Raw genomic sequence first — 21,230 nt, 5'->3', positions numbered from 1 at the left:
CTGCAGTGAGCCGTGATCATGCCCCTGCACTTCAGCCTGGCTGACAGAGTGAGACCCTGTCTCAAAAAAAGGAAAAACTGAATTTAAAATATTTTCTTTTTTTTTTTCCCCCGAGACAGTCTCGCTCTGTCGCCCAGGCTGGAGTGCAGTAGCACAATCTCGGCTCACTGCAACCTCTGCCTCCCAGGTTCAGGCGATTCTCCTGCCTCCGCCTCCCAAGTAGCTGGGACGACAGGTGTGTGCCACCCCGCTCGGCTAATTTTTGGTATTTTCAGTAGAGATGGTGTTTCACTGTGTTAACCAGGATGGTCTCGATCTCCTGACCTAGTGATCTGCCTGCCTCAGCGTCCCAAAGTGCTGGGATTACAAACGTGAACCACCACGCCTGGCCTTAAAATGTTTTCAATAGAAAAAAAGTTTAAGTCTTATAGAATAAGGACATAAATAAAATAATTTTGTATAGCTGCATAATTTGTGTTTTAAGCTAGGTATTACAAAACATTCAAAAAGTTCAAAAAAAGAAAAATTTATAAAGTAAAATTGTTACCATAAGCTAGGGTTTATTGGTGAAGAAAGAAAATTTTTTTATAAATTTAGTGTAGCCTAAGTATACAGGGCTTATAATGTCTACAGTAGTGTATAGTAATATCCTAGGCCTTAACATTCACTCACCACTTACTCACTGACTCACCCAGAACAACTTCCAGTCCTGCAAACTCCTTTACGGTAACTGCCCTATATAGGCGTATCATTTTATCCTTTTTTACTGTACCTTTTCTATGTTTAGATATGATTAGATACACAAAAACCATTGTGTTACAACTGCCTACAGTACTCAGTACAATAACACAGGCTACATAGACCTGTAGCCTAAGAGCAATAAGCTACACCATATAGCTTAGGTATACAATAGACTATACCAGGTACTATACCATAAGCACACTGTATGATGTGCACACAGTAAAACTGCCTAACATGAGTTTCTCAGAATGTATACCCATCATTAAGACATAATTTTGGGTAGGGCGCGGTGGCTTACGCCTGTAATCCCAGCACTTTGGGAGGCTGAGGCAGGCGGATCATAAGGTCAGGAGATCAAGACCATCCTGGCTAACACGGTGAAACCCCCCTGTCTCCACTAAAAATACAAAAAATTAGCCGGGCATGGTGGTAGGTGCCTGTAGTCCTAGCTACTCAGGAGGCTGAGGCAGGAGAATGGCATGGACCAGGGAGGCGGAGCTTGTAGTGAGCCGAGATCGCGCCACTGCACTCCAGCCTGGGCAGCAGAGCAAGACTCCATCTCAGAAAAAAAAATAAAAAAAGACATAATTTTGTGTGTGTGTGTGTGTGTGCGTGTATGTATATATATATGAAATAAATCTTGGAAAAGGATTCCCAGTGTAGAAGAGAATTAGAGGAGAGTAGAAATATTACAAATAATATCACTAAATATCTTGTAAACATAGTTTTAAAGAACTATAAGTTACGCTCAATAAGAAAAGTAAGTATATTAGCATGCTGCATCTTAAAGACTGAAGTACACTAACAGTCATTTCTGATCAAACAAAAAATATATATTAGAGCCATATAATAAGCAATCTGTAACGAAATATTCATATTCTGCAGAGTGATCAGCACCATCCCTCACACTGGGAAAAAACAATTACAACTAACACAAATAACTAAATAACTAAAACTTTATTTTATGAAAGAGTTTTATTAATGTTGTAAGGTCAAAGAAAAGACTACTGACTACAATGATTTTTTCTTTTTTTCTTTTTTTTTTTTTTTGAGACAGAGTCTCACTCTGTATCACCTAGGCTGGAGTGCAGTGGTGTAGTCTCGGCTCACTGCAACCTCCGCCTCCCTGGTTCAAGCGATTCTCCTGCCTCAGCTTCCCGAGTAGCTGGAATTACAGGCATGCCCCACCACGTCTGTCTAATTTTTTGTATTTTTAGTAGAGATGGGGTTTCACCATGTTGGTCAGGCTGGTCTCGAACTCCTGACCTCGTAATCCACCTGCCTCGGCCTCCCAAAGCACTGGGATTACCGACATGAGCCACTGCACACAGCCAATAATTTTCTAAGTAACTATTACCCAAATTTTAAGAGCTTCAGGGGGCTGGATGCTATCTATTATAAACAAGTGAACAAATCAAAGTTAAATGGCTGGCCTATAACTCGCTAGTCTATGGTGAAACTAGAGCCTAGATTTTCTAACTTGAGATTTGGTGTTCCTTCTACTCCTCAAACTGTCTCTTGATAATTAAGATACATGCAACACCAACTCTTACATATGTGTGAAAGCACAAACTACCTCCCCTTCAGAAGAATCTTGAGACATCTTCACTGTAATTATCAGTCAGAAGACAGGAGGCATCAATTCTCTAGCGCTGTTCTGCATCATTATACTGCTAATCAACCTCAAAACACTCCATTAAAAGAAAACAATGCTTACAAAAGTATTAAGGAAGGAGCTGAGGTAGTAAAAACAAAAAAGTAATCAGAACTGTACAACAAAAAAGAAAATGTTAACAGGGCACTGCCAATTTTGAGGTAAAGAAAATAACCTGGGGCCGGGCACAACAGCTCATGCCTGTAATCCCAGCACTTTGGGAGACCAAGGTGGGAGGCCAAGGTGGGCAGATCACTTGAGTTCAGGAGTTCAAGACCAGCCTGGGCAAGATGGCCAAACCCCATCTTTACTAAAAATACAAAAATTAGCCAGGCATGGTGGCACACACCTGTAATCCCAGCTACTCAGGAGGCTAAGGCACGAGAATTGCTTGAACCCGGGAGGCAAGGTTGCAGTGAGCCGAGATCGCACCACTGCACTCCAACCTAGGCAACAGAGCGAGACTGTCTCAAACAAAAAAGAAAAGCAAGAGGTACACTGGGAAACTGGGAAAAATCTGCAAGACTATAGGCAGAAGTAAATGCTTTAACAATAGTGAGGCTAGCTTTCGCTAACAAATATGACGGAGTAACTGATGCCAGACTAGCCTTCCCACCATGAGCAACCATAAAATAAAGTGCATAATACAACTGTTTACAGGCATTAGACAACAGGCAGGACAGGACATCCCTGAGAGATAGGAAACTCACAAGGTGAGCCCTACAATTGCCTCAGCTTTCTATCTGGGAAAAATTGCCATGACCATGGCCCGGCAAGCAAGAGTTTAAGAAGGGAATAGTGATTGTGCTCAGTCAAATAGGCAGAGATCAGAATGCAGGGTAGCTGATGTGGCTGAAATCCACAAGGCAGAGAGGCTAGAAGACATGTAGGATTCCCCCATAAATCCCTGGCCAAGAAATAGGCTGCACATATGTAGGGCAAAACTAATCAAGGCTTAAAAGAGAGTGGTTAAGAGACGAAAATACACTCAAGTTGAGGAATACTGGGTATACTTAGAGTTCCAACCAGCCAAAGCAGAGAAACCACATTAACACCTTATTAACAGCTCAGATATCCAGCTGAGATATCAAAAGTGCCTCAACTAAGAGTAAGAACCACATCCTAGAATAAGGCATACACGAGGTGCACCCTTAAAAAGACTAAAATCAAGCCCCAACAAGTTTTTGAAGGATTAAAAATGTGAGGTTGAGTTACACTAAAGGAAGGAAACAATGGGTTCTCCACATATCATTCTAGTAAAGAGTAAAACCAAGCCTGCACAAGTTCAAAGTGATCTGCCAGTAACTGAACTACCTGCAAGAATTTTAAAAATCAACACTTTTCACAAAAAGACAAAATCCAGAATTTCTATAATGTACCACCGACAATTAAAAAGTAGTAAACATGCAAAAATAAATAAGAAGAAAAATGTAACCTGCAGTCAATAGAAACCAACCCTGAGATGGCTGGGCGTGATGGCTCACACCTGTAATCCCCACATTTTGGGAGGCTGAGGCATGCAGATCACTTGAGCTCAGGAGTTTGAGACCAGCCTGGGAAACATAGCAAGATCCCATCTCTACTAAAAATTTTAAAAAAGAAAAAAAAAAAATGCTGGGCGCGGTGGCTCACACCTGTAATCCCAGCACTTTGGGAGGCCAAGGTGGGTGGATCACAAGGTCAGAAGATCGAGACCATCCTGGCTAACACGGTGAAACTCTGTCTCTACTAAAAATACAAAAAATTAGCCCGGCATGGTGGCGGGTGCCTGTAGTCCCAGCTACTCGGGAGGCTGAGGCAGGAGAATGGCATGAACCTGGGAGGCGGAGCTTGCAGTGAGCTGAGATCACACCACTGCACTCCAGCCTAGGCGACAGAGCGAGACTCCATCTCAAAAAAAAAATAAAAATAAAAAATAAATAAATAAAAATAAAAATTAGCCAGGTGAGGTGCCATGCACCTGTAGCCCTGGCTACTCAGGAGGCTGAGGCAGGAGGATCATTTGAGCCCAGGAGTTATACTACATGGCTTAAAAAAATTTTTTTAAGTAAATGAATGGAAAAAAGCATACTATCAAATAGTAAGCACAAGAAAACTGACAGTGCCAAATTATTATCAAATAGAATCTTCAGGAAAAAGCGTATTACAAGAGATAAAGAGGGCCATTTCATAATGATAAAAGGAGAAATGTATTAGGAAGGCATAACAATCCCAAATATGTACCTAAGAAGAGAGCTCCAAAATGCATAAAGTACGACAAAACTTACAAGAAAAACTGACAAATATATAATCATAGTGGAGTAATTCATAAGATGAGTAGATAAAATTAATAAAGATACAGAAGATCTGTGTAATGCTATCAACCAAGATGGGTATGGTAGTATGTACCACATTTATAACTTATACTACACTACACCCAACAACCACAGAATGCATATTCTTTTCAAATGTACAATGATTGTTCACAAAGACAGGCTATATGCTGGACCATAAGTAAGCTTTCAAAAAACTTCAAAAGACTGAAATTTTATAGTTATGTCCTCTTATCACAACAGAAAATTATAAATTAATATCTAGAATGTCCCTTTTCTAAATCTTCCACTTAGAATAAGTGCCTTTTCATAATTTTCTACCCAGAGGGGGCTCTGTTTCCCAATTTGCACAAATAAATAAGATCAGTACATTAAATGACTTAATACCACTTATCAATCTTATCAACAAATAAATTCAAACTTAATCTGATAAAACTTTTAAACATAACTAACAATTTAGAGGAAATACTGAGAACAGAAGAACATATTTAACAATATCACAAAGATGCAATAAGCAAAATTCAGACTCTTCAGGATAAACTATCCAGTAACATCAGTAAATGAGAAATAGGAGAACAGAAAAATAAAAAAGGGAAAAAAGAAAGAGAAAGATCTTAACTATCACAGAATATTGCCTTTATATATCAGGATGGTAGGTGCTTGATTTTGCTTATCTTGTGCTTTGTGTCTTGTGCGTGTTTAAAGAAAAAAGTAGATTTAGCATGTAAAATTTCCAGAGACAAGTTTTGCCAAGAATGGTTGGGACAGAAATTAATTTTTTTTTTAAGACAGAGTCTTGCTCTGTAGCCTAGGCTGGAGTACAGTGGTATGATCTCAGCTCACTGCAACCTCCACCTCCCAGGTTCAAGTGATTCTCCTGCCTTAGCCTCCCAAGTAGCTGGGATTACAGGCACATGCCACCACACCTGGCTAATTTTTGTATTTTTAGTAGAGAAGGGGTTTCACTATGTTGGCCGGGATGGTGTTGAACTCCTGACCTCAGGTGATCCACCCACCTCGGCCTCCCAAAGTGCTGGGATTACAGGCATAAGCCACAGCGTCCAACCAGAAATTAAATTATTAAAGCTTGTACTTTAATGAGAATTAGATACCACCGCCTCCATATAATTCTATATGCCTTCAGAACGGAAGACCCATTTCTTGAAATAAGTGGCCTGATAAAGAAAAAAAAAACTACCATTTTCTGTAATTGAGACAATGTTCATCCTTGAACAGAAAAAAAAAAAAAACATGAAATCCAATCTTCTTCTATATGCATACAATCAATTCATTTGTGCATTTGCTAGATTAAATTGATAAGTAGAGAAATATCCTTCTTCAGTTGCAAGCAGCTAAGACAGAAAGGTATTTAATAATGTTTCACCTCTTTTCTCTCATCTCTGCTCCTGCATTTTCTCCCTTAAGTAAAACTCCTAGTTAATTTTTCCATAACCCTATAGTTCCTCTTTTATGAAGCACTACTCCTACTCACTTTATCACTTGCCTCCAAAAAGTCTTCGCTACTTGAGGACACGGAAAAAAAAAATAAGTTAATAAAATCCTGTGGAAGTCAGCCTTCAAGATAGCCCAATGATATTCACACTCTTGGTATTCACACTTTCGTGTGTACTCTCCCACATTATAACACTACAATACACCAGAGGTGATGGTATATCACTTCTATCATTAGGTTTTAAAAGGCTCTGCAGCTTCCAGTTCCCTTCCTCTCTCCCTTTCTCTCTTCCCCGCTCCATCTCCCCAACCTTCCTCACCTCTGCTCATATCATTAGTTCTGGGAGAAGCCATGTCATAAGTAGACCTATGGAAGAGTCCATGGGGAGGAACTGAAGCCTCCTGAAAAGAGCCACATGAGTGACCTTGGAAACGGATACCCCAGGCCCAGTCAAGTCCAGACTGCAGTCCTAGCCAACAACTTGACTACAACATCGTAAGACTGAGCCAGAATCATTCAGCAAAATAACACCTGCTCCTCTCAAGCTAACAAACATATTATAAAAATGCCTATATTCAATCCCATGAAATACACGCTATAAAAACTCAATGAAGTATCAAAAAAATTTTTCATTAAGAGCCAAGATGAGGTCAGGGACAGTGGCTCACACCTGTAATCTCAGCACTTTGGGAGGCCGAGGCGGGCAGATCACCTGAGTTTGGGAATTCAAGACCAGCCTGACCAACATGGAGAAACCCTGTCTCTACTAAAACTACAAAATTAGCCGGGCGTAGTGGTGCATCTCTGTAATCCCAGCTACTCGGGAGGCTGAGAAAGGATAATTGCTTGAACCCGGGAGGCAGAGGTTGCGGTAAGCTATCACACCATCGCACTCCAGCCTGGGCAACAACAGCAAAACTCCATCTCAGGCCGGGCGTGGTGGTTCATGCCTGTAATCTCAACACTTTGGGAGGATGGATGTGGCTGGATCACCAAGTTAGTAGTTTGAGACCAGCCTGGCCAACACAGTGAAACCCCCATCTCTACTAAAAATACAAAAATTAGCCGAGCATGGTGGCATGCACCTGTAATCCCAGCTACTTGGGAGTCTGAGGCAGGAGAATCACTTGAACCTGAGAGATGGAGGTTTCAGTGAGCCGAGATCATGCCACTGCACTCCAGCTTGGGTGACAGAACAAGATTTCGTCTCAAAAAAAAAAAAAATCCAAGATGTTTTTCTTATCAGAAAAGCATCTGATAAGATGCTTGTAAACATCTTTTAAAATGCAAGATTTTAAAAAATACTATTACCCATTATAGGCAACAGGAATCTCCATACAGTTGTTGGGAACATAATTGACAAGATCTTTTTTTTTTTTTTTAAGATGGGGTTTCCCTATGTTGTCCAAGTTGGTCTGGAACTGCTGGGCTCAAGCAATCCTCCCTCCTCACCCCCAAGTAGCTAGGATTACAGGTAGGCACAACCACGCCTGTCTTGACATAATCTTTTTTGAGAACAACTGGGCCATATTTATCAAATTTAAAAGCCAGAAACTCTGACCCAACAATTCTACTACTGGACATTACCCTGTGATTTTTACCTGTTATATCTTATGACATACTGGCCTAAGTGCTCAAAGATATATATGTACATATATATATGCATATTTATGGATGGTTACTCCAGGGAAAAACTGGAAAATTAAATAAATATTAATTTTTAAAATTTGGGTAAATAAATTATATTTGAACAATGGACTACTATCAAATTGTTAAAAGAAAAAAACATATGCATATTGATCTAGAGAGATTATCCAATATACATAATGAAAAAAGCAAGGAAATATATACATATATACACATATATATATGTTTCTGCTATATTCCTGTTTATGCTAAAGGAAGAAAAAGTTTTCTACCCAAACACACCCATGTTTACATATGCATAGAAAATATCTGAAAATATACACAAACAACCTAAAAGTTGTCACCTCTGGAGAAGTGAACCACAAAACTTTTTTTTTTTTTTTTTTTTTTTTTGACAGAGTCTCGCTCAGTTGCCAGGTTGGAGTGCAGTGGCACAATCTCAGCTCACTGCAAGCTCCGCCTCCTGGGGTGAACCACAAAAATTTTTACCTTTCACTTAATAATTTAGGTTGCTTTTATTATTGTTTATATAATTTTAATTTTTTTAAATGATTGCCAAAAAAATCAGTGAGTTCTCTCCTCCATTCAGAGACAGCAGTGTGTTAGCTTAAAGTACTTCTTTAAAAAGATGACTAATTAGATAGACAACATGCCAAAGAAAATTACAACAGAGTCGTTATAATGAAAGCTGTATTTTCATGTTTTATAGTGTACCGAAACCATTTAAAGCTAATCATTATTGTGCAAGTATTTCATAGCAGGCCAAGTAAGTCCTGTTTTAATTTTATTTCTGCTTATCAGCCATGCCACATGCAAAGAATATTAATAATAAAATAGCCAATATATAGTAAACAAATATTATGTGACAGAAACTCTACTAAATATCTCTAAATATTTTACATATATTATTTAATACTTAAGGACCATGATACAAGCAGCACTATTTTCTCTATTGTACAAACAAGAAAAACTGCTAACAAAGAGTTTGTCATTTGCCTAAGGCCACAGAGCGGGTAAAAGAATGTGAAATCAGACAGGCTCATTCCAAAGCTTGTTCTCTCAGCCAGTATGCTACAGCCTTTTACTCATTTTGTTCACATTTCAAGTCAAAAAAGGACTGTAAAATGTAGCCTGTTATCTAACAGGTTAGCAAATTAATCAGATTAAATGCAACACCAGAATGAATTAGACAAAAGACTTAACTCTTAGACCTTAACAAAAAGGGCTGAGGACACAACAAAAGCAATTTCAATTAAAATAAATATTTTATAATTGCCTAATGAAAATGCCATTTATGTTAACTGAAATCGTATAATCTTCCCTGAATGCTAATTGCTGCTAGGCCGGAAAATTACATTTAGCATCCTTCTGGTAAATTACATTTAGTTAGCATCCTTCCCAAAAAAATAAACTCTCTTTCCTGTTCCACTTTCCTGTTTCCACTATAACAAACCTGATAAAGAAAAATGGAGAGAAACTGAACGAAATCTCTCTAAAAACAATCTATCTACAGTGTTTTCCACATAGAATTCCCTTTTCCATGCATTCTTCTTGATTACTTTTACCTTACTTCTAATCTTAAACCATTCAATCACAGCTCTACTATACTTCCTTTGCAGAGTAAAGCAAAGGAAAATAAAGATTAGAAAAGTAAGCTAATAAATCCCATATAATAATTATAGCTACAGCTAATCATGTAATTTATGCTTACCTAAAGACCCTGTCATTGCTCTACATTTTTGTCAGCATTTGGGGGTTGAGTGTCTACACACTGTAGATTATCCATTATTTTTTGCCTCCAATAAACCTCAAAGAAACTACAGGAATACGTGCTCACCATTACATGGCACCTTTTTATCCCAAAGTGCTTTCTAGAACCACCTTCACTAAACCACATCTGACAAGAAATCTGGCAAGAAACACTTTGACCAATCCCTGTTTCAAAATACACAAACTCAACCTCCCTCCTTCTACCCCCTTCCCTTGAAAATGGGCGTTCTAAAGTCAGACTTCCTGGGTTCCAGTTCTCTCAAGGCCCACTTAATAAGGGACCTTGAGCAGTCTCGATTTCCTTCCCTGTGAAATGGAAATACCAGTACCTACTTCATGGGACTGCTGTAGGAATGAACTGAGATAATTCATGGTAAGGCGCTTAGAACACTGCCTGGCACAAAATGTGCACTCAAATGCCAGCCATTATTATATCTTCAAAATTAACTACCTAGAGTCCGGGTTTTCTTCATTTTAATGATGGGAGTCTAACCGAACTCCATCAGGACAAGTGGGCATACACATAGGGTTTTTTAATTAACTCATACAATAAATAGCAGCAGTATATACTCAAGCAAATTTTAAGTTTTCATAGCACTTTCGCACTTTTTCAATAAAAACATTTCATATGAAATAAACCCTCCAATCCCCCACGCTTTTAATCAGCGATGTCTAGAGCCCAGTAAACACCACAAAGCCTGGAAATACAGTTGGTATACTACTCATTGGCTATGGAGGAGGGAACCTGACAAACTGCTGGGAGCCACACTGAGAACCCGCAGTTCAAAGCATGCCAGAGCCGCTCGGGGCTAGCGGCTACCGTCCATTTAAAGCCACAACGCCGTCTTTTCCCATTTCCTCACCAATGTTGAAACTAACAACGCCAACGCCCTTTGCTCCCACTAAGACTAGGCCTAGCATCTCCCGGCCCTCTCCTCCCACCCAGCACGTCTCTCCCCCAGGGAATCCACTGCCGCCCAACTCACAGAGTGTGTCCGCACACATTCACCATCAGCTTCAAGGAAGGGTTCCGATATTTGGTGGTCTTACACCGAGGGCAACCCTGATCGTCCATGGCGGTTTCCCTCCTACAGACTCCCCCGGGCGCCTGCTTCAGCCACAGACACCTTATAAGCCCCCTCAGACGCGACCAAGCAGGTTCCTACCAACAGGCGCTTGGCAGAGATGGTCCCTTCGCGAAAGAGCACCGGCCAGGGGCGAGGCGCTGCAACACAAACGTTCCGGCAGTCAGTTCCCCGGTCTTGCATCTAGAGCTTGGTCCCAGCCTTCCGTAAAGCAACTTAATACCTTGAATTTGACAGGGGAACTTTTAAAATGGCAAATTAAACACAAATCCGTGTCTCCACGCACCCAGTTGCGTTTTTCAAGGTACTGTGTCACAATTAGGAAGATAAATTCCATCTTGTTCTGTCTGGAAACATTCCCATGATTTCAAAGATTTATGAGCAGAGTACTTATTTTCTTTTGGACCACTTAATAGCCTGTGCTTTATACTTCTTTATAATTGCATAGTCATGTAAGCTCGGCTGATAATATGCATTCGCAGATACAAAATTTGAAAAAACTATCTACTCCCCCATCAGACAGTATTTATCTCCCCAAATACCTAGGATAAAATCATGTAAGAATACATACAGAAGAATTTAGTTCAGCAGTTCCAAGATCTGATAGCCTGAATATCTATGTAAATTGTAAACCATGTTCATCACATTTATCAAGAAGGCAAATTGAAGTCTGTAAACAGCTCTATTAAATAATAAACTTTCCCACTGTAAAGGACACATATTATTCATCTCCAAAATAAAGATATGTTGATACTTAATAAGTAGACTAAGTGAAGAATTAATGAATGACTATCAAACAATAGTGTAATGTGAAAATTTTAGTGTCATTTTTGTAACCACCTTCACCTGACCCAAACTCCATCAGAAGGCAATATGAAAACAAGATTTTTCAACTAATCTCATACAATGAATATGAGCTATAAACATTTATAGTAATTTTAACTCATCATAGAACTTGTGTTCTTTTCAATAAAAACATAAAAAGGAACATTCCAACTCACATTTTTAAACAGTGAACCTGGAAGGCAACCCAAAACCCAATACAGTTGGGATTTCCATGGGTATGGAGAGGGACGCTGACAAACAGCTGGATACCACACCCAGGAACGAGCAGATCAAAGCAGGCTGTGACAGAGCTTTACATTAGTATGAAGACATCAAGGATTCATCTAATAAATAAACCATATCATCTCTTTGATCATAATATTGTTCCTCAACAGGAGTTAACCAAACGTAAACTTACTAAAATAGGTAACACAAAATACTATGCTACTATGCTGACCTGGAGGCTTATTATGCTGCTGCTATTGTCTTATTGAAAGACCACATCCAGACCAGTTACATGATTCAGAGTGAAGCTCTTCAAGAACAAAGGCCACTCTAGTACCTTTATATTTTAACAGAACAGGAAACTTATGTTGAAAGAATGAATATGTTATATGTGCAAATAAAATTTGTAGCCAATACTACATTGAGGTCATCCACTCAGATGGCATTATAGTTTAATGCCACTAGGACAGTTTTTGTTTGTTTGCTTGTTTGTTTTGAAAAGGGTCTCCTGTTGCCCAGGCTGGAGTGTAGTGGCCCGATCGTAATTCATAGCAGCCTTGAACTCCTAGGCTCAAGTCATCCTCCCACCTCAGCCTTCTAAGTAGCTGGGACTACAGGTGCTAGCCACCAGTCCCAGCTAATTTTTTTTTTTTTAAGAAATGGGATCTCACTATGTTGCCCAGGCTGGTCTTGAATTCCTGGGCTCAAGCAGTCCTCCTACCTCAGGCTCCCAAAGTGCTGGGATTACAGGCATGAGCCACCATGCCCAGCTATCCAGGACAGTTTTAATTATGTCTTTGAAGATGAGACCCCAACCACATTGTGAAGTGAATTGCTTTTCCTTTCTCCCGAAACTTAAGATTAAGGCAAAGAAAGCACTAAAGATTGTGAGAAGTAGCATTGCTACAAGCTTTATCCTTTTCCTAGGTGGGAAACTACTAACTTGGAAGGATGGTAGCAACAGCTGACTTGGAAATCTGTCAGATAAGCTTTACTTATGGACCTAAAGACAGTAGAAAATAGCACTTACAGATTTGGTCTCTAGTACCAAGAGAGCTGAATTCAAGTGCTGGCTTTATCACATGATTTATATGACCTCAAGCCTCAGTTTTCCCAATTCTAAGTTCAGGATAGTACTTGTAAAGAATAAAAGATACTTCATTTAAAGTACATAGCATAAAGTAAGAGCTTAGTAACTGCTGGCCATTATTAATAGTAGCATTAGTATAGTGGTAGTAGTATTATCTAAAAGAGGCGGGATAATACAATAACAAGAGCCCAACCGTCTTTTACATTAGTCAGACCTGTGTTTGAAGCAAATTTCCAATCCTCCCTTACCTCAGTTTCCTTCCTGCATATAATACACTTCATTAAATTGCTGTAATATTTAAATTACATGACATAGACATATAAAGGCCCTACTATATTAGGGCCTCATACATTACAGAAACTCTGAAATGCACATCATTATCACTGGTGGGGATCAATAACATGGAATGGTCAGAGCTTTGAGGCGGAAAACACTGACAGCACCAGGTTCTTAATTAAAATGGAACCTCAGCCTATGTAGAAAACCACCAAACTCAAGTTTCCTACATTTTTTTTTTTTTTTTAGGAGAAAATAATTTGTCATCCATAATATATAATTTTGAAAGATTAAAAACACAAGCATCTCAACACAAATTTTATTTAGGTTCTTTTTTTTTTATTATTATACTTTAAGTTCTAGGGTACATGTGCACAATGTGCAGGTTTGTTACATATGTATACATGTGCCGTTTTGATTTACTGTACCCATTAACTCATCATTTACATTAAGTATTTCTCCTAATGCTATCCCTCCCCTATCTCCCCATCCCATGACAGGCCCCGGTGTGTGATATTCCCTGCCCTATGTCCAAGTGTTCTCAGTGTTCAGTTCCCACCTACGAGTGAGAACATGCGGTGTTTGGTTTTCTGTCCTTGCGATAGTTTGCTCAGAATGATGGCTTCCAGTTTCATCCATGTCGCTACAAAGGACATGAACTCATCATTTTTTATGGCTGCATAGTATTCCATGGTATATTTGTGCCACATTTTCTTAATCCAGTCTATCATTGATGGACATTTGGGTTGGTTCCAACTCTTTGCTATTGTGAATAGTGCCGCAATAAACATACGTGTGCATGTGTCTTTATAGCAGCATGATTTATAATCCTTTGAGTATATACCCAGTAATGGGATGGCTGAGTCAAATGGTATTTCCAGTTCTAGATCCTTGAGGAATCACCACACTGTCTTCCACAATGGTTGAACTAGTTTACATTCCCACCAACAGTGTAAAAGCATTCCTATTTCTCCACATCCTCTCCAGCACTTGTTGTTTCCTGACTTTTTAATGATCATCATTCTAACTAGAGTGAGATGGTATCTCATTGTGGTTTTGATTTCCATTTCTCTGATGACCAGTGGTGATGAGCATTTTTTCATGTGTCTATTGGCAGCATGAATATTTTCTTTTGAAAAGTGTCTGTTCATATCCTTTGCCCACTTTTTGGTGGGGTTGTTTGATTTTTTCTTGTAAATTGGTTTAAGTTCTTTGTAGATCCTGGATATTAGCCCTTTGTCAGATGGGTAGATTGCAAAAATTTTCTCCTACTCTGTAGGTTGCCTGTTCACTCTGACGGTAGTTTCTTTTGCCGTGCAGAAGCTCTTTAGTTTAATTAGATCCCATTTGTCAATTTTGGCTTTTGTTGCCATTGCTTTTGGTGTTTTAGTCATGAAGTCCTTGCCCATGCCTATGTCCTAAATGGTATTGCCTAGGTTTTCTTCTAGGGTTTTTATGGTTTTAGGTCTAACATTTAAGTCTTTAATCCATCTTGAATTAATTTTTGTATAAGGTGTAAGGAAGGGATCCAGTTTCAGCTTTCTACATATGGCTAGCCAGTTTTCCCAGTAGCATTTATTAAATAGGGAATCCTTTTCCCATTTCTTTTTTTTGTCAGGTTTGTCAAAGATCAGATGGTTGTAGATGTGTGGCATTATTTCTGAGGCCTCTGTTCTGTTCCATTGGTCTATACGTTTCTGAAGACAGCTGAATCCCAAAAGTGGAAAAATTGAGGCCTTTATTTCTCTTCCCAAGTCTGCTCAACCTCTAGCATTCCTACCTCAGTTAACAGTAGATTCTATGGGAATGGGACAGTGTTTCTCAAATGCAGACCTTCTTTTCCAGCCCCAAGGCTATGGATCCAGGTTGTGCTTTACTCATCAGAAGAGGACACTTACTATTTTCTCCCTTTACTAAGGATAGCATCTCTGTCCCACTTCTTTTGGGAAATAGTCCGCCACCCCACATGTATGTGGTTCTGCTAGGTCTGCTGATCACAATGCTTGCCCCCGGCACAGGGCTTGGCATGATACCTTTATCGGCTGTGAACCTCCTCAGGAACCAGAAACTCCAGTTGAACTGGCCTAGGCAAAACGTTGAATTTCTTGGATCACAATACTAAACAATGTGAAGAGCAGGAGTGCAGCTGGCTGGACTTGAAGACCTGCTATCCCATTTCACTTGCCTCTGTCTTTCTCATCAGTTTAGTTTTCAAAGGAGCTTTCTCCAAACCTTGGAAACATGGCTCCCAGTAGCTCCCAGCTCACATTTTACAGTTTCATCAAAGAGGCTCTGCTGCTTTTCCCTTACTGCCAATATGAACAATTCTTCCCTAGGCCAGTTCAGGTGTCTCTGGTTCCTGGGAAAATTCATATCACCATAAAAAAGTAAGAGGGCTGCTATGCTTGGGAGATGACTAGAGTCTGGCATTCAGTCTCTGCCAGGACGTCTTCTCTCCACTGTAGCCCATATGACTCACTAGGTCACTCTCCATCTCACCCACTGCTTATCAGTGTCCTAAACATGCAGATACCTTGGTCACTGAGAATTCCCAAGCATTATATCTAAGATTCCCTCTACTAGTCTTACTTTATTCTTCCAGTACAAGTTTGAAAACCCCCAGCAAAAGATTGAGTGTTTTGGGGCAAGTGCACAACCTGGGTCATCAATGGTGGCCATGATATGACACACAGACATTACCACTATATGTCCCACAGCAAACAGCATTTAATTCAAAGTCCTTCATAATTTGTCTCCAACATGCCTTTTAAGCTAATATCCCACATTTACACACAACCCACACTCCAGACGCACTGGATTATTCTCTGTTTCAGAAATATACCACACACCTTCATGGCTCCATTCTTTTCTCATTCTGTTTCCTCTGCTTCTCATTAACCTTTATCCTTGTCCTCTCAAAATTATTGTCCTTAAAGACCCAGCTAAAAATTCACTCCCAATTGCCCTCCTCCTCTCAAAATCAGACTCTTTATCCTCACCAATCCCATATCCTGTATTGTTACTTATCAATGTCTTATCTCCCCCACAAAATTTTAAGCTCCTCAGGAACAGAGACCTCAATATATTTATCTTTCTATCCTTTGGCACCAAACACAGTGCCTTGAACTTAGGGCTCAATAAGTGTTTGGCAAATAAATGATCCTTCAGAAATATTCACTACATATCATCAACCATCACTAAATAATAATGGATGGGAGATAACTTTAGAACCTAATTTCTCTAATACACTGATAGTACCAGTACACATGCTTTTTTGTTTTCCCCCTGGGACAGGGTCTCACTCTGTGTCCAGGCTAGAGCTCAGTGGCATGATCACGGCTCACTGCAGCCCTGTCTCAGGTATAATCCTCCCACCTCAGCCTCATATGTAGCTAGGACTACAGGTGAGTGCCACCACACCCAGCTAATTTTTGTATTTTTTGTAGAGATGGGGTTTCACCATGTTAACCCGGGATGGTCTCGAACTCTTGGGCTCAAGCAATCCATCCACCTGGGCCTCCCAAAGTGCTGGGATTACAGGTGTGAGCCACCACACCCAGCCCAAACTCACTGATGAAAGAAGAAATCTCCATTCTTGATGGCAAAACCATCAAATATATTCAAGCAAAGTGTAAGATTTTGTGCTGCACCAGATTTTCTTCAATATACTAAAATGGCCAAAGATTTTTACCTACACTCCTCACTATCTTCAAGCTGGAAGGAAAAGACACATAAACAAGCAGCTTGGGCCGGGCGTGGTGGCTCACGCCTGTAATCCCAGCACTTTGGGAGGCCAAGGCAGGCAGATCACGAGGTCAGGAGATCGAGACCATGCTGGCTAACATGATGAAACCCCATCTCTACTAAAAATACAAAAAAAATTAGCCGGGCATGGTGGCAGGCACCTGTAGTCCCAGCTACTCGGGAGGCTGAGGCAGGAGAATGGCATGAACCCGGGAGGCGGAGCTTGCAATGAGCTGAGATGCGCCACTGCACTCCAGCCTGGGCAACAGAGCAAGACTCCAACTCAAAAAAAAAAAAAAAAAAAAAAAAAAAAAACCAGCAGCTTGGTTTTCTTCTCTTCACTCTCACACAATCCCAGCCTCAATCCTGTTTTTCCAAATCACAACACAGATAGATTTTTATCTTTATTTTAGATTCAGGGGGTATATGTCTAGGTTTGTTACATGGATATATTGCACGATGTTGAGGTTTAAGCTTCTATTGAACCCTTCAACCAAATAGTGAACATAGTACCCAATAGGTAGTTTTTCAACCCTTGACCCCCTTCGTCCCTCCCACCAATTTTGGAGTCCCCAGTGTCTGTTGTTCCCATTTTTATGTCCATGTGTACCCAATGTTTAGCTCCTACCTTCCCCCCCCACCCCCCATCATCCAGGCAGCAGCCTCAAACTCCTGGACGCAAGCAATCTTTCCACTTCAGCCTGCCAGGGAGCTGCGACTACAAATGCTCACCACCATGCCCAGCTAATTTTTTTAATTTTTTTGTAGAGACAGGGTCTCACTATGTTGCCCAGGCTGTTCACAAACTCCTAGCCTCAAGCTATCCTCCCAGATTGGCCTCCCAAAGCACTGGGATTACAGGCATGAGCCACTACACCCCGCCTAGCTCCCACTTATAAATAACATGCGGTATTTGGTTTTCTGTTTTTGCATTAATTCACTTAAGACAACAGCTTCCCACAGCAACCATGTTTCTACAAAGGACATGATTTCATTCTTTTTTATAGCTGTGTAGTATTCCATGAACAACACAGTTTTAGACAGCATATCAGTACAACAGACTTAATGTTCCCAGCATGGCACACATAGGAAATAGAAGCAAGTATTCATCTATTTTACAACCCATTTGGCAAAACCAGTGCTCTGAGATAAACTCTACACACCCTCAGGTCTAGTATTCCATTCTAATGTAACTGACCATGTTTGAGTCTACTTTGAATTGCTGGCAGAATGAGCTCTGAGTGTCAACCGACTACAGGACCCTGGATCTTGGTGTGGATTTCACAGCTGGTCCTACTGGAGGTATGGAATACCAATGTAGCTAGTTACAGGCTACAGATGTCATAAAAAGCCACTGTTGCTTCTATATCATCTGTTGAACTTGATGCTCTAGAGGCAAATATACAGAAGACATGCAGAAGCCCAGTAAGTGGTTTTCCAAGTCAATGCACTATATTTGGTTGATAATAATTCTGAAGCAGACTCCTGTAACCTGGTTTGGGATGGCCCTAAACACAGCCAAAGGAATTTTAGTAGGCATGCACAACTAAAATGTCTCCTACTTTGCAATATCAGGAAGAAGATAACAAACATTTACCAAGGATTAATTACTCACCAGGTGCTTGCTGGCACATCTTATCTCATTTAATCCTCACAACAACTTAGTCTACTTTTTATAGTCAAGTAGCTAATAAATGGCAGAGCTAGGATTAAACCTGTGTCTATCTATTTGATCCTCAAATCCACATCCTTTCCACTAAACCACACCATATCCTGTCTACTTTGTTCTGACAAATGTGCTTTAAAATTTCAAGGAATTAAATGCAACGTGGTCTCCTGGATTGGATCATAAGACAGAAAACAGACATTAATGGAAAAAAAAAAAAAAAACAACTGGTGAAATTCAAATAAAGTCTAGAGGTTAGTTAATAAAAATGCACCAATGTTAATTTGTTTAGATAAATATATCATTATAATGTAAGATGTTAAAATTAAAGGGAACTAGGTGAAAGGAAGTAGAAACTCTACTATTTTGGTAACTTTTCTGTAAATCAAAATCATTCCAAAATAAAAAATATTTTTTAAAAAAAATTTGGCCATTTGGCCAGGTGTGGCGGCTTATGCCTGTAATCCCAGCCCTCTGGGAGACTGAGGTAGGCGGATCACTTGAGGTCAGGAATTCAAGACCAGCCAGGCCAACATGGTGAAACCCCATCTATACTAAAAATACAAAAATTAGCTGGGTGTGGTGGCAGGGGCCTGTAATCCCAGCTACTCGAGAGGCTGATGCAGGAGAATCACTTGAACCCAGGAGGCGGAGGTTGCAGTGAGCTGAGATCATACCACTGCACTCCGGCTTGGGCATCAGAGAGAGACCCTGTCTCAAACAAAAACAAACAAACAAGCAAACAAAAATTCAAGGAAGTTCTGAATCTCAGTTATTGTCCTGAAGCTTGGTACCTAACTGGATATTTCCAGTGGCGTAGAAACAGATGGTCTTGGCCGGGCATGGTGGCTCACGCCTGTGATCCCAGCACTTTGGGAGACTGAGGCGGGCAGATCACGAGGTCAGGAGATGGAGACCATCCTGGCTAACATGGTGAAACCCCATCTCTACTAAAAATATAAAAAATTAGCCACGCATGGTGGCACGGGCCTGTAGTCCCAGCTACTCAGGAGGCTGAGGCAGGAGAATTGCTTGAACCTGGGAGGCAGAGGTTGCAGTGAGCTGAGATGACGCCACTGCACTCCAGCCTGGGCAACAGAGTGAGACTTCATCTCAAAAAAATAAATAAATAAAAAATAAGGTCTTTTCTGTTATTATAAATTTTAAATCTACCAGAGATGTCAACATATTAGGGCAATGCAAAAACAAGTTAAATCCTACATCAAATGACATCTTGGTTGACCAGCAACAAAATAAAGCCTGTCTACAAAAAAAGAAAATCTCACCAAGTTTATCATGACAGTAGGTGACCTAGACAGCTGCTTTGTAATATGCTGAAGTAGGCAGATATGAGTAGCTGGGAAGCAGACACAATACAAGGCCACCCTGAAGTAAAGGTTAGGATGATGTCATTAAAATGTTGAATTTTGAGAGGCTGAGGTGGGCAGATCACGAAGTCAGGAGATCGAGATCATGCTGGCTAACACAGTGAAAGCCCGTCTCTACTAAAAAAATACAAAAAATTAGCCGGGTTTGGTGGCGGGCACCTGTAGTCCCAGCTACTTGGGAGGCTGAGGCAGGAGAATGGCACAAACTTGGCAGACGGAGCTTGCAGTGAACCGAGATCGCGCCACTGCACTCCAGCCTGAGTGACAGAGCGAGACTCCGTCTCAAAAAAAAAAAAAGAGTTGAATTTTGAGAAAGAGCAGCAGCAGGCAAACCCAACTGACCTACAGTAATCAAAGAAGCAGAAATGGATTATCCTTTTTGGAATTAAGGATAATTAATTACAAAGGAAAGAGACACAACTGCAAACAACAAAAGACTCTACCCCCACTTCAGCATCAAACCAGAGGGCAATCTTCCATCTGTCTATGCTGTGGAAAAGGGCTTCTGATCCTGCACTGATCTAGATGACACCCGCACATACAGTGTTTCTAGTCTATCGTCTTTAAAAAATAACTATTCATATATTTACTTTAAAAATGTTCATGTAGAAAACTTAAATTTCCATATCATTAGTATAATTTAAAGCTTAGATCTCTTCCACACGACTCATCCAGGATAAACATATGGTTTAATATTCTACATGTTTAATTATATCATGTTCAACTCAGTTGGGTTGCCAGCCCTCCATGTGGCTTAAGGTTAAGTACATTTTTTGAAGGCTTCTTGTTTTTGTCTTCTCGGTGGGCTATTTATGCTGCTAATTATAAGGTTTTCAAGCATTTTTCCGCCTTTGGAATTTTAATTTACTTTAAATGCTTGCCCCTTAGAACATTTCCTAGTGTTATTTTATTTTTGACCGTTTCTAATACAAAATCCTTGATAAAGACATCCAAAAAGAGGGGGAATGGGGAACAGGGAGATAGTGGGGGGCTTCTGAATTGTCCTCTTAAGTTTTGTCATCTAGATGCTGAGGGTGGTCTCTTTGTTAAAAATTTAACTATCTAGACCTTAAGGCCACACAATTAATACTCCCTCTGGAATCGTAGGGCCTCTCTTTGAAAGAGTTGTCCAGTTTTCAGGCCACATTAGGTAATTTCCCGCCCAGGAGCGTGGTTTGGAAAGAATGTCGGTGTTTTCCTTCAGGTATAGGTGCCTGGGGGTCAGGGGGAGAGGGAAAGGCAAGGGGTGGAGTGGTAGGCGGGTGATCGACAGGGATAGAAACGGTGTCTCCTCCTCCCCCTGAATGCGAAATAGCCAATGAGGTGGCTCGGCCGGGCCGGCCCGGCCGCCACT

The 21,230-nt window shown here is 40.4% G+C and overlaps 1 protein-coding gene across 1 annotated transcript in view; it reads right to left on the bottom strand.

Annotated features, from left to right (window-relative positions):
• MNAT1 (MNAT1 component of CDK activating kinase) overlaps nucleotides 1-10,775 on the bottom strand; it is a 241,105-nt gene extending 230,330 nt beyond the window's left edge. The window contains exon 1 of the mRNA XM_007986886.3: nucleotides 10,564-10,775. Within this exon, the coding sequence (XP_007985077.1) occupies nucleotides 10,564-10,652 (89 nt within the window). The 5' untranslated portion in view covers nucleotides 10,653-10,775. The remainder of the gene's footprint in view (nucleotides 1-10,563) is intronic.
• Between the last annotated feature and the right edge of the window lie 10,455 nt (nucleotides 10,776-21,230).

This window comes from Chlorocebus sabaeus, chromosome 24, assembly GCF_047675955.1.
Source record: "Chlorocebus sabaeus isolate Y175 chromosome 24, mChlSab1.0.hap1, whole genome shotgun sequence".
Taxonomy (NCBI): Eukaryota; Metazoa; Chordata; class Mammalia; order Primates; family Cercopithecidae; genus Chlorocebus; species Chlorocebus sabaeus.
This window is presented reverse-complemented; position numbering and strand designations above follow the sequence as displayed.